The sequence below is a fragment of the Ictalurus furcatus genome, chromosome 26 (assembly GCF_023375685.1).
Source record: "Ictalurus furcatus strain D&B chromosome 26, Billie_1.0, whole genome shotgun sequence".
NCBI classification, from domain to species: Eukaryota; Metazoa; Chordata; class Actinopteri; order Siluriformes; family Ictaluridae; genus Ictalurus; species Ictalurus furcatus.
Window position 1 is genome coordinate 14,762,981 of NC_071280.1, and position 13,055 is coordinate 14,776,035.

Here is a 13,055-nt window from a genome sequence, read left to right on the forward strand (position 1 = left end):
ATTTTGTTGGCAGAAATTCAATACATCCAAACGTATTTTGGAATAATTTAATAATATTCACAGTATGGAAATATCCCATACAAAGTGTTACATTTCAAGTCATCTGGCAACGCTGCCATGGTTTTATTAGGCAACCAAAACTGGACCTCATTCACACATTCTGGCACTCACATGATCGTTTCTTCATTCATATGTCTATTACAATCAATCTCATAATAAATGTCAACAGCACAATAAATACATACAGTATCTGGGACAATAGTTAAAAAGAGTGCTGATAAGTCCTTGTCCTCATCTCTCATATATATGGTGTAGTTTATAGAGTTTCTAGATTAAAAAACAAAAAAAAAACGTTCCCAGTAATGAGGAACTCATGTGCTGCGCTTTTACATGTAAAACGCAAAAAGATTAAAATACTTTGCGATTGAGAAGTACATGCTAGTACATGCTTTCATTTCTATCTTATTCTGACGTGTCCTGCTACCAGTCTCTCTCGTGAGGTTCTCTGTATGGGATGCCCAGGTGCTCAAAGACCGCCCTCTCAGTAGGTGTGCTCAGCGGCAAACCTGGTACCACCTTCACGGCACGCTTGCGCACCACGCCGGCGTTCAGAGAGTGTTCTGACAGACTCATGGCTTTTGTCTTGGCGAGTGCGCGCATGGAGCGGTTGAAATGGGCTGAGCCGGTGAAGTACAGAATGGCGCATGCGAATTCATCGTGTGGCACCACAATGACATCGAGCCTCCGATGGCGCTGACCTGGGCCTGGCAGGACACATACGCCCATGTACTTCTTCTGCTCGCCGTTCTCCTCGTGGCTCAGCAAATCGTCAGTCAAGAAGCCTGATGAATTCAAATAAGCAGCTAAGAGCCATATTTCCAGTCATTTTGACTGTCTAGTATTTGTTTCACATCAATTCACAACTTAGGCCTGACTTCCTGTTTACATACACATTCAGTGTATCAAGCACTTACATTTCCAATCATTCAGCAAAATTGATCATGACTTGTTTTGAATGAGTGGTGAAATGTTTAGGTTTATTATGTAGTTCCAGTTGTCTTGACTGATTCCTACTACACATAATGATATAGTCAGCGATTTTGTGTAAATTAGTGGGAATGAAATTGAAAATCCAATCAAATATACAGTGGCGCACACAGGCCTGAATGCTAATCCAAGAGGCGGAGTAATCAACGAGATTGTCCTGATTGGTTAGATGTTACTGGTCCACATGATGTTTTTTGACTTGCTCGAGACACGACAGAGACCAGAGTTTCTTCTCAGAACATAGATTTTAATTTGGATCTGCAGGAATGTAAGGAGAACTTCACTAAATCAAAAAAAAAAAAAAAGTTTTGGAATTTTAAGATCCCCATGAATTGGTTTGCAAGCCATGATTTGATTCTATACGTTGACATATTTACTTTTAAAACAGGAAGTCAGGGTGACCGCGTTTGAGGGGTGGGTCACAGACATTATAGAGGGCATTTAATTGGAGGAACACAAGATTAGTATGGGATGACTCATCAAAACGTTTCAATAGTTTTCCCGGAAATATTAAATGACAAAAATCTAAACAGGAACAGCTCTAAAATTATTTTTTTTTAATTGATTTCTTAGATATACCAAATATATATGTATTGTATTGGTTTCCATAACACAAAGGGACAAAAAGCCCTGAAATAACCAATTTTGATTTCTGGGGCAATTTAAAATTGCTGACTAAACTAATGTCAACACGGGCAGTTTCTTTAACCAGTAGTAAAAACCTGGAGCATGTAGACCAAGCAAATGATTTACGACTGTCCACGTATCTCCAATTGAATGTACTAATGTAGCGTAAGCGTACCGCTCTGATGGAGTTTCTGGAGCACTTTGCTAAAGACGCCCTTGTGCGATTGGCCGTCTGGATGAGTGATGAGCACGTCCACGTCTCCACATGTGGGCTTCCCGCGCCGGTACGAGCCGCACGCCACCACCAGCAGTTCTGGGTTCACGCTGTGTGCTGCCTCTCTCACCTGTCAATCACAAATGCTGCTTACCCAACGTGTGGCCATATGCGAACCCTCCTCAGTAATGTTCAACAGCACTGACACTGGGTTAACGATTAATGCTTATAGTACACCAGCTGCCTGGGTGGAGACTTCGAAAGAAGGAAAATGTATGCAACATCATGTCAGAGGGAATATCCAAGAAAACATGCATTACTTCCCAGTGATGATGGCTACAAGACATATACGTGAAGGTTCACACATATAATGTGTGTCCTATAACAACTAAGGGAAATACATGTGAAAGTCAATAATTTAAGCCTGATTTAAGCTCCATCACTGGAGATGGATATTACATGTTTATTCTCTCTATTCTGCATTTGCTCCCTGCCTCCCAGCATTTAGGCTTTGAACTTGCTTGAGGAGAGGTTACATGCACTACATATCATTCTGTCAGAGCAAGAAGACACATGCTATCCTCATCTTCTTCATCTGTACTTTCTATCTGGCCGAGGAGGGAAAACCAAAGCAATACTATAAGAAAAACAACTGGCTTCGGGCCTCGGCTCAGCCAGAGAGCAAAGGGAGTTTCTGACTTATGATGCGCCAACTTTCAGAAGCTCCTCAGGGAGAACAGACACGCTCGCCGCCTCTGGTTTCGCCATCAAGCCACCAAAAAAGATTGACAGTTCTCTCTTAGCCAGAACAATCTTTTTTTTTGTCTTATTACATACACATTACACTGAGAGATGTGCCAGTGTTTAGAATAGCTCAGCATGTATTGGTAATATAGAGCTGAATACTCCCTAACGGCATGTTGGCTTGATAGGATGATGATGATGGTCATTTCCTTTACATTTAGCTCTCTACCATAAATTGCGCCTCATGGCATGGTTATAGTTATGACATGTCGTGAACTGAGATGGGATGAAGTCTGTTACGGACCGTTTTCTCGATGGCGGCTGCCTCGCTTCTTGGCATACGTTCGAGGAAGTCGTCGTAGTGTTTCAGGCCAATTCTCAGCGTGTGAGTCAAAGTGGCCTTGGTGCGAATATCCTCCAGCGTACGAAACCCCTTAAATGATAAGAGCACAGATTTTGTCAGATAAACTCTAAAACATGTGACCTGGGTTTCATTCATGGGTTGATGGTAACATTTTAAAACAGTAATAACAGACTGAGGGACAGGTTTTGTTTCATTTCAGTTGTTTCGTTCATGACTCCAGTAGCTTGTTTAAACCAAACAAGTCTTCCAGTCATCAGTTTTAAATCACATTTCGCTCTGCAAAGCAAATAACAGGTTTATATGAATGAACAATTGATTTAAAAAACAATTGTTGATATGGTTGATAGCTTTCTGTGAAGAAACATTTATTTAGTAATAGAGGTCGACCGATAGTGGAGTTTACCGATAACGAAGTTGGGCAGTACCTGCCGATAACTGATTAATCAACCGGTAGTTTTTAAAAGAAAACACAACACTCAAAGTAAAATATTGCTGAACATTATTACAATATACAATAATAAACAGTACTGATTGTACCATGAACATGTACTGTACTTTTTAAAATTTAAATATATATATATATATATATATATATATATATATATATATATATATATATATATATATATATATATATATATATATATAAATGAGACATAGAGACATCCGAAAAGAATTTAAAAAACACTTCAAATAACACAACAAAATTTGTCAGTGATAGTTATTATTTCGACTCTAGAGACCGCTCTTGTACTGTATAATGGCAGCGGACCCTTCTCAGCCACTCCTGCAACGGATTTGACCGGGAAAAACTATCACTGTGGAATTTTGCTGATAGCTTGGTTATCTGTGCCGATTAATCAGCAAAAACGATCAATCGGTCGACCTCTATTTAGTATTTATGGAAGGAGTCTCCAGGGTCAGAGTCAGAATTAAAGCAGTGGGTTTTCTGACACCCGAAAGTCTTCAAGATGGAGGACTCCATGGTTTCTCTGTACCGTGACAAGCTGCACAGGAACCTGCTGTTCCTCTGTTCTTAAAGGTAACTATAAATGGACAAAAAGGTATGAAGGGTGGCTCTTTAATAAACAAATTGTAATAGGAAAATAACACCACCTTGTTGTTGATAATTTTCCTAACAGCACAAATATAGTGCTTTAAAATGTTTGTTATTATATCACCTACCTCTATTATTTGTAATAAGCACTTATGATCACTAAAGACAGAAAAACCTGAGGTCTTTCATTCAGCCCTCCTTACTTGTTGGTACCAAAGCTGGGCAGTCTTTGCGCCAACACCCCAGACGTTGGTGAACAGCTCCAGGACGGGCAGAGCCTCCCCAAACTGGTCCAGCTTTCTCAGGTGCCCACTCTCCATGATCTCCACAATCTTATTGGCCATGCTCTTGCCGATGCCTGGGATCTTATAGGCTTCCTGGTAAAAATCAGGTCAGGGGTGTATAGTACTTGCTTTTCTCACTGTATCAATGACTTGCATGTTTGGAACAAACTCAGTGCTTCCTAATGCAACTAGGGATTCTGCAAACAAGTATTGGGTATTGTACTTTTAGCCTGAAACTCGGGAGCAGTATCAGATTGTTTTTAACATATCTTCTGATTCAATCCACAGATGTATTTATATATATATATATATATATATATATATATATATATATATATATATATATATATATATATATATATATATATTTATATATATATATATATATATATATATATATATATATATATATATATATATATATATATGTGTGTGTGTGTGTGTGTGTGTATCTATCTATCTATCTACCTATATATACACACACACACACACATATATGCCTTGAATAAGTATTCATCCCCTTGAACTTAACATTGAAACAGGGATTAATTAATACTTAATTGGGATTTCATTGTGTGATTTTCACAGTGTGAATCATTTGACAGTGCTAGTGACAAAGTCTAATTAAACAATGTTTAAACATTTTTTGATTGCGTAACATTTTTACATTTTACATTTATGTAATTTGGCAGACGCCCTTACAGAGTGACTTACACTTATCTCATTTATACCCCTGAGCAGTTGAGGGTTAAGGGCCTTGCAAAAGGGCCCAACAGTGGCAGCTTGGCGGTGCTGGGGTTTGAACTCACAACCTTCCGATCAACGTCTTAACCTAATGCCTTTTTTTTTGTTGAGAACTACTTGAATTGGCACAATTTGCACATAATTGTTTTGTTAATTTGTCTTTTGTAGTGATGTTTCTTGGTAAATGAGACCATTTATCTGAGGTAATTTTTAAAAATAGAAAACTCCTCTAAATATTGCGGAGTTTGCTTGATTTTGCGTTCATTTCCGCGATCGCTAAATGGTGAAATCCTGTAGAGACTGACGATTACTAACCTCATATGAAGAGATCGGCTTGTGATGGCTCTTGAGGGCATTAACTGCTTTCGAGTAGCTCAGCGCCCTCCACTTGTCACCCGTATGTGTGTACACTTTGGCTAGCTGCTCCAACTTGTCAGTGATGTGATTGTTGTGGTTCTTGCTCTTTGTCTGAGACGACTGGGCACACACCCACTTTCCCAACACGTTTGTCTTTTCTGACACATTCCGCGTGTCATCTGAAGCACCAGGATCGTGTTTAACCCCGCTGATCAGAGCCTCCAAATCGTTCTGTGACACAACGTCTTCCTCTAGGGGTTCTTCCTGAGTCTCGGGCAACTGTGGAGCACCTGTGGAGCACTAAAAGAAAAGAACGTGAGTTATGTCTATTGAATTAGGTACTAAGAGTGCTGATTTAGGATCAGATTTTGGCTTCTGTTTCATCATAAACATGGCGAATCGACTGTTCAGTGGTGGCATTTCAAAACCAAGCCATCGTAAAACAGCCTTAGAAATTAATTGCTATGCTATCATCACAATGATCAATATTTTACTCCCATTCATTTATTATGGGTTCTTCATGCCAAATCAATAAATATAGAACAGGGATAAAACATATGCATATCCAGAGGAAGTGGCTATGTTACAATTGGATTCATCATTTAAACCATCGTTTCACTCCAAACCTTCTCAAACCGTTTCCAAATGACATTAAAACATAATTATATCTATCATGATGAGGTTAGTTGTTTGCACACGAATAGGATTAAAGATATCCTGACTTTTAGGACATGGCAAGCCTTGCTTTTAACTGTTAAATTACTTTTACTCGGAACGAACGGAATAACTCAAAACATTTCTTGACACGATGATTTAAATAACAGGAGTTCAACCTTGATCAGCGTTTGTGCTTTGAGACACTGGATAAATTAAATAGGCAAACAAACAAACAAGCATCTGATGGATTCTGCAGAGGCTTTACCACGTCAGCTGGATCATCTTGAGCTGATTTGTGATCCGGTGGCTGCGTTTCCTCAGGAACAGGGATGCAACTGACAGCAATCTGCTTTGGCTCCTCAGCGGGAGCGTCCTGAGGACTACAGACAAAGAGAACATAATAAGCTGGGAGAATATCTTCAAATGATCTATATAATGCGTAATTGTATGTGAATTTTACACACGGCGATAACATTTGAGCTCCGTTAGTTTTATAGACAGTTATATATTTTAAAGCAAGTGCCGATTAAATTCTGATACTGTCCAAAACTGTGACAGTGTGTTGCTGAGATTTTGGCAAACAAAGCATGCAATATAGTTATGGGATTCAAGTTTGCATAGATGCAGTATACTCAGATTGATAATTGTAATAAGCAGAAATACCGGTTGCATGGATGAAGCCTGTAGTCTTTTGTGCTCAGAAGCTTCTTCTCAGAGATGCAAGCACTGAGCCAAGTGCACTTTACCAGCTGCACAGCAGGGGGAAAGGTTTCCATCTTCAGCAGCCTTGACGCTCGTTCCCTGTCCACCGACTCGTCCACGACCACGTGCGTGCAGCTGGGTCCGTAAGCAGCTTCCACCTGGCCTCCATTCTGCACAATCTGCTGCTGGAATATGTCACACCGGGCATTTCCTATGCCAGCAGGGACTATGTGGACGCAGACACCCTGAAATATGTTCCCTAGAAGCGGAAAACAGATGTTGAATAGCTGCAGGCAACTGTCGTCCTATGAGACCCATTCCAGACCGATACACGTAGCCATTATAAAATGTTCCTGTAGTAGACATTTGTAGTAGATATTCATCACAAAACAGTATGTGACCTATGATAAGGGTTTTACATCACACAACACTGATATATCTGCCTGGCTGTGAATAAATGATCACTTAGTCATATTGTTGTGATATTGGCATTTATACCACAGTGCTGCTGAAAGCTCAGCTCTGATTGGTCAGAAGGTTTTGATTCATTTTCTCTAGCTCAGACAGTGGCTCCAGCTACAAGTATATTAATATGCTTGTTTTAATATTTTATCAGGACTTGGCAGATTCTCCACATAAACAGAAGAATGTATAGCTGTCTGTTTTAACAGCAACAGTAATTTAACTGTTATATGGTGAAACTTTTTGTGACACGATGTTTATTTAGTATTTTCGGAAGGAGTCTCCTCTGTCCGCTAGGATTGTGCCATATCGTATCGTCCATGGTATACCGGTACAAAAAATAAGAATTTGTCATCCCTCGATACTGACAGTATAGTTGATGACGTGTTTATGCACCGTAACGTGGACAACAAGCATGACTTAAGGTGGAGTTTCAACCCTAGACACGGAAGAAGAATTAAAAAGGAGCTTCCTACGTAATATGGAAGTGGTGCGGATACAGAAGGTCAGATGTGAATTGAACGTCTGTGTTTTGCGAAAACCCGTATGTCAAATGGTGGAAACACATCAGATTTGTCCCACCACCTCAAGCAAAAAACTCTGACCAGAATATAAGGAAAGCCGGAGGTTGCGCAAGGACAAAGTGTCAACAAGTAACGCAAAGCAAACACTTTTAATTCAGAAGGGTACGGTTCACATCGTCATTCATATTGTTACTGCTAAAAACTACCATGTAATAACATGACAGTTTTAAGTCTATATTGACCGTCCTCACTGTCCGCTCTTTTTAACATAACTTAAAGTTACATCTTTACAAGTGACATCCCATCCAAAGCGTACTGTATTCCCGCCTCACACCCAGTATTCCCCGGATAGGCTCCAAACCGGGGTAAAGTGGTTACTGAATGTGAATGAATGAAAGATTTTAACCGGAGCTGCACACATTTGAGATATGAAGTAAATTACATTACCGGTAACAGGTTGACCCGGATCTTTCTTGACCGGGGGAGCATCTTTACCCTCATGTGGCCGGTGTCTCTTCACTTTGGGGAAGGCTTTCATAATACCATGAGTCTCCATATCGAGCAGGTGACAGGTGAGAGTCCCTAATATCAGTCCAGACATGTAAAATATAAAAAATATCTTTAGAGCAATGTTAATACAGGAAGATAAATAACCACCAAAAAACCCTCTACTACTTTACTAACCCTAAACCTATTATAATTCGCATTTGACTCTGATTTCTCTTTCATACTTCCTTACTAGACAGTACGTGTAAAATCAGAACTGCAGGTTTATTATGGACTGCAACTCAGTGTAGTAGTGCACACTTTAGGACTAGCTAGTCTCTAAGTCCTCTATACTATTATTAGCAAACTGGCTAGCTGAACAAAACGCAACGAATCAGACCTCACAAAAAAAGGTGACTGCGTTTAAAATAACCAGCTCCTCACGTTTTCTAACGTGTTATTTCCCCCCACACAACCGCCATACAGCTTTCTTGTAAACACCAACAACACATCCTACTAGAAGAGAAACAAGACGTTTAAAATGATCACTTCCGGGTCGTCGCTGTTGCTTATTTTAAAAATATTTAGAAACAAAAAAAAAACAAAAAAAAAAAACAAAAAAAGAAAAATTATATTGTTTAGATATATTATATATATGATTATACAGTGTGTTAAAAATGTAAGAAAATATTTACCCTTTAAACCCCCTCTTTTTTGTGGGGTTTTTTTTTGTTTGCCTCTTCCTCGTTTCTATAGAAACCTTTCGCGTGGTTGTGGAGCAGGACGTTTAGCAACATGGCTGTTCAGAGCTGGTCAGATCTCCTGAAGGCTGCTAAGAAAACGGCGTTGATCTCAGATGGTATTTTGCTATTCTTGATATTTTGCTGTAAAATATTGGTTAATATTAGTGATAACAGACAGAGACCCTGACGTAACGACTTATCTTAAAGGCTGCACGGTGTTACCGTACGGCTGGAGGCGCGTGCTAACTTATTATTATTATTATTATTATTATTATTATTTTCTGAGAGTTTGTGAGGTACTATATTGAGTCAGCGTGTTAAATCTTGATATTAAGCTGTGTTTTAGAAACGCTACACTTAAAAAATAAATAAATGAGGACTTGGTAATATGTTACGATATATCTTACGATGAATGATTTATGAATGACGTAATATATCGTAAAATCTCGCGATATTTGTTCTGAGGAACTGGTTTACTTATCTATTCCTGGGTGAACAAAACATGGTAGTTCAATAAAAATAAATCAAAAAGCAGATGGCTGATTCATGAGGAATTCATAAAATGATTTTTTTTAAAGAGATGTAGACATTAAATTTGTTACTCAGTAACATCCATCCATCTTCTATACCGCTTATCCTTACTGGGTCACAGGGAACCTGGAGTCTATCCCAGGGAGCATGGGGCACAAGGCGGGGTACACCCTGGACAGGGTGCCAATCCATCGCAGGGCACAATCACATACCCATTCACACAGCCATTCATACACTACGGACACTTTGGACATGTCAATCAGCCTACCATTCATGTCTTTGGACTGGGGGGGAACCAGAATGCCCAAAGGACACTGCCGCAGCACGAGGAGAACATGCAAAGTCCGCACACACAGGGCCGAACTGGCCATCACACCCATATGTGGTTCTTTCCCAAACTGTTGCCACAAAGGTGGAGGCACACAATTGTCTAGAATGTCTTTGTATGCTGTAGCATTACAAGTTCCCTGTTCCAGCATGACAGTACCCCTGTGCACAAAACGAGCTCCATGAAGGCATGGTTTGCCAAGTTTGGAGTGGAAGACTTCTTGTGTCATGCACAGAGCCCTGACCTCAACCCCACTGAACACCTTTGGGATAAACTGGAACGCCAGCTGTACAACAGGCCTCCTCACCCAACATCAGTGCCTGTCCTCACTAATGTGGCTAAACGGACACAAATCCTCACTGCCACGCTCCAAAATCTAGTGGAAATCCTTCCCAGAAGAGTAGCGCTTATTATAACCACTAAGGGGGACTAAATCGGGGATAGGAAGTTCAACAAGCACATATGGGTGTGATGGTCAGGTGTCCACAAACTTTTGGCCATACAATGTAAATGCCTCACATTTATGTACGTACACAGACCCTAAATCTTAGTTTAGTGCCGTCTAAAGTCTTGCTAACATGTTCAGCGGAAAAAGATGTATTGATATATTTATAAAATCTGTCCTTACAGGAAAAAGGAAAGTGCACTACTTGTTTACAGATGGTACAGAGATGGCTGAAGAATATGACATGAAGACAGATGAACTTCTCTGTAAGTAAAGTTCAACCCTTTGTTTTGGTTTAAAAACATAATTCCCTAATGGACTGTCTGCTTTTTCCAGCACGTAGGTTGCGCTCTAAAAGCAGACTTGGAGGACAAGGTGCATGGCAGGTGGAAGTGGGGGAAACAGGCCTGAGTCTCACAGAGACGGAAGAAATAAAAGAGAACAGCTCTAATGTATGTTGTCGTCAAGTTATGTAACGTTGTTCTTGTATCAGCAATACCTACCTAATATATGACTTTAATGTTGCTTTGCTTCTGTAGCCAGTGTTTATGCGCAAGGACACCAAGACCAGTTTCCAGTGGAGGGTCCGTAACATCCCGTACCCCATAGACACCTATAAGGTCACAGTGGAACCTCTGGATCGGTGCTGTATCATCCGGACCACGAACAAAAAGTAACTCCACAGTTCATTTGTTTATTCATATTCAGTAACCACTTTATACTGGTCAGGGTCATGGTGGATCCGGAGCGTATCCCTGGATCACTGGGTGTGAGATGGGTCAACTCCTGGGTGTATTTCCCAGTTCATATCAGGGCACCATGAACACACACACTGACACTCATTCACACATAGGGGTATTTTAGAGTCGCCTATTCACCTTACTGGTATGTTTTTGGGAGGTGGGAGGAGGAAACCCACTTGAACAAATTGAGAATGTGTGAGACAGTAACCCAAGCTCAAGATCAAACCAGGACTCTTGAGCTGTGAGGCAACTCTACCTGCCGTGTTACTCCAGGGCGGCTGTGGCTCAGGGGGTAGAGCGGGATGTCCACTAATCGTAGGGTTGGTAGTTCGATTCCCGGGCCACATGACTCCACATGCTGAAGTGTCCTTGGGCGAGACACTGAACCCCAAGTTGCTCCCGATGGCAAGTTAGCGCCTTCCATGGCAGCTCTGCTACCATTGGTGTGTGTGTGTGTGTCTGAATGAGTGAATGAGAACCAGTGTAAAGCGCTATGTAAGCGCAGACCATTTACCATTTACTCCGCTAAATCCTGGAATTGATGCAACAGTTTTAATTCATTTTCACCAAAGGAATTAATGCAAACATGTTTAAATAGATATTCATGTATTCATTTGTGGTATCCGAGAGCAATTAGAAAAGTTAGTCGAAGACGTACATTATTTATCCAGATGCCGTTTTGCTTATCTGCTCTGTACTCCAACATATTTTCTGGTTTCCTCCTTTCTTCTGAAAACATGTAAGCAGGTCGATTGTCTCTGTGTGAATTATTGCGCATGTGTGTGTGCATGGTGCTTTGCAATGGACTGGCAACCCATATTCCTGCTTCACATCCAGGTTTCATGGGATGGCTCGGGATTCACTTTAGCCTGATCAGGAAAATTCAGTGCTTTGTACGCATGTGCAGAGAATGTAATGACAATAATAATCCCATAGGCGGTGCTACTGCGAAAGCTTGTGGATTCGTCGTTTAAATAAAATCCTTCTATTTGCCCCTTCCTTTCCTTTCCCAGGTACTATAAGAAGTTCAATATTTCAGATCTTGACCGTTGCCAGCTGCCTTTAGAGAGCTCGGCCTTGAGCTTCAGTCACGCCAACAACACTTTAATCATCAGTGTAAGTTATAATCCCATTATAATCCCTTTATAATCCCTCACCTGCCATTTCACTTAATCACCCTCTGCTTTGTGTATGCTCTAATTTTCAAAAGTGGAATCGCAGTGATTAAAAAGATCCCACTTATTTCCCCCATTTATCTTAAAATACTGCATATGTAGTCCATATTGCTGCATAAATCATTGACCTTTGCTATATAAAACAGAAAAAAAAAGATTATGAAGAATCCACTTGGGTTTAGCGAGAGCCAGTTTCAGACAAGCATGCGAAGGAAAACCCTATTTTATTCTCGGACTAGATCCGCTTTCGTTGCTTTTGTATTGTGTTCACTGCTCTTGTAAGCATTTCTTTCACATCTGTCGTAGTATAAGAAGCCCAAAGAGATTTTAGCCCTGGAACAGGAGCTGATGAGGGAACTGAAGAAACTGAAGGGGACAAATGAAGGAGACGTGGACTGTAAAACCCAGTGAACTGGTGTGGACTCTCTGTAGTGTTACACGCATCTGTCTGTAGCTTTGTTTTTGTTTTTTTGAAGGATTTGTGCTCTTCAGAAGCTTCATTTTGTAAATTGTGCACAAAGAATAAAAGCACCTTGCTGTATATGGGTGTTTTGGTTATTTCCGAATAATTCTATACAGGCTGTACTTTATCAATAAAGTACAGCGTGTATAGAATTTGAGTTCAATTCTTTATGCTGTGTGACATATGTTTTGTGTAATGCTACTCCATTAAGATGGATAACATTATTAATGGTACAACTGTGTCAGTGTCCTGGTTTTTTTCCACCATGGATGCCCAATAGAAATGGCTGTGTATTGTGTTGTCACTGAGGTTACATGAACTAAATTTATGCTAAATCCAAGGCCTAGAAGAGTATCTC

At 40.3% G+C, this 13,055-nt stretch overlaps 2 protein-coding genes across 5 annotated transcripts; one reads left to right on the forward strand and one right to left on the reverse strand.

The window, feature by feature from the left end:
- Window positions 1–33: 33 nt before the first annotated feature.
- Window positions 34–9,343, reverse strand: poll (polymerase (DNA directed), lambda). Of its 4 annotated transcripts, none has more exons than XM_053615507.1 (9): window positions 8,965–9,343; window positions 8,231–8,365; window positions 6,759–7,056; window positions 6,361–6,475; window positions 5,397–5,738; window positions 4,257–4,430; window positions 2,937–3,065; window positions 1,850–2,018; window positions 34–842 (listed from the first exon to the last, which is right to left on the reverse strand). In XM_053615507.1, the coding sequence occupies exons 2-9, from the start codon at window positions 8,337–8,339 to the stop codon at window positions 481–483; spliced, it is 1,698 nt and encodes a 565-aa protein (XP_053471482.1). In that variant the 5' UTR covers window positions 8,340–8,365; window positions 8,965–9,343; the 3' UTR covers window positions 34–480. The 4 variants fall into 4 exon arrangements, with proteins under 4 accessions (XP_053471482.1, XP_053471479.1, XP_053471478.1 ...); XM_053615504.1 differs by lacking the exon at window positions 8,965–9,343 and adding an exon at window positions 8,670–8,894; XM_053615503.1 differs by lacking the exon at window positions 8,965–9,343 and adding an exon at window positions 8,714–8,893.
- Window positions 9,005–12,775, forward strand: dpcd (deleted in primary ciliary dyskinesia homolog (mouse)). Its single transcript, XM_053615509.1, has 6 exons — window positions 9,005–9,128; window positions 10,502–10,582; window positions 10,653–10,768; window positions 10,856–10,989; window positions 12,073–12,175; window positions 12,541–12,775. Exons 1-6 carry the CDS (start codon window positions 9,065–9,067, stop codon window positions 12,643–12,645), a joined length of 603 nt encoding a protein of 200 aa, XP_053471484.1. The 5' UTR covers window positions 9,005–9,064; the 3' UTR covers window positions 12,646–12,775.
- The last annotated feature ends 280 nt before the right edge of the window (window positions 12,776–13,055 follow it).

Coding starts and splice junctions, on each gene's coding strand:
- poll (XM_053615502.1), bottom strand. CDS start 8,384: ATGTCTGGACTGATATTAGGGACTCTCACCTGTCACCTGCTCGATATG. Junction 3,066..4,256: donor CCCAGCTTTGGTACCAACAA/GTAAGGAGGGCT, acceptor TTATCATTTAAG/GGGTTTCGTACGCTGGAGGA. Junction 843..1,849: donor CCAGAAACTCCATCAGAGCG/GTACGCTTACGC, acceptor TGAATTCATCAG/GCTTCTTGACTGACGATTTG.
- dpcd (XM_053615509.1), top strand. CDS start 9,065: ATGGCTGTTCAGAGCTGGTCAGATCTCCTGAAGGCTGCTAAGAAAACG. Junction 10,583..10,652: donor GAAGACAGATGAACTTCTCT/GTAAGTAAAGTT, acceptor TGCTTTTTCCAG/CACGTAGGTTGCGCTCTAAA. Junction 10,990..12,072: donor ATCCGGACCACGAACAAAAA/GTAACTCCACAG, acceptor TTCCTTTCCCAG/GTACTATAAGAAGTTCAATA.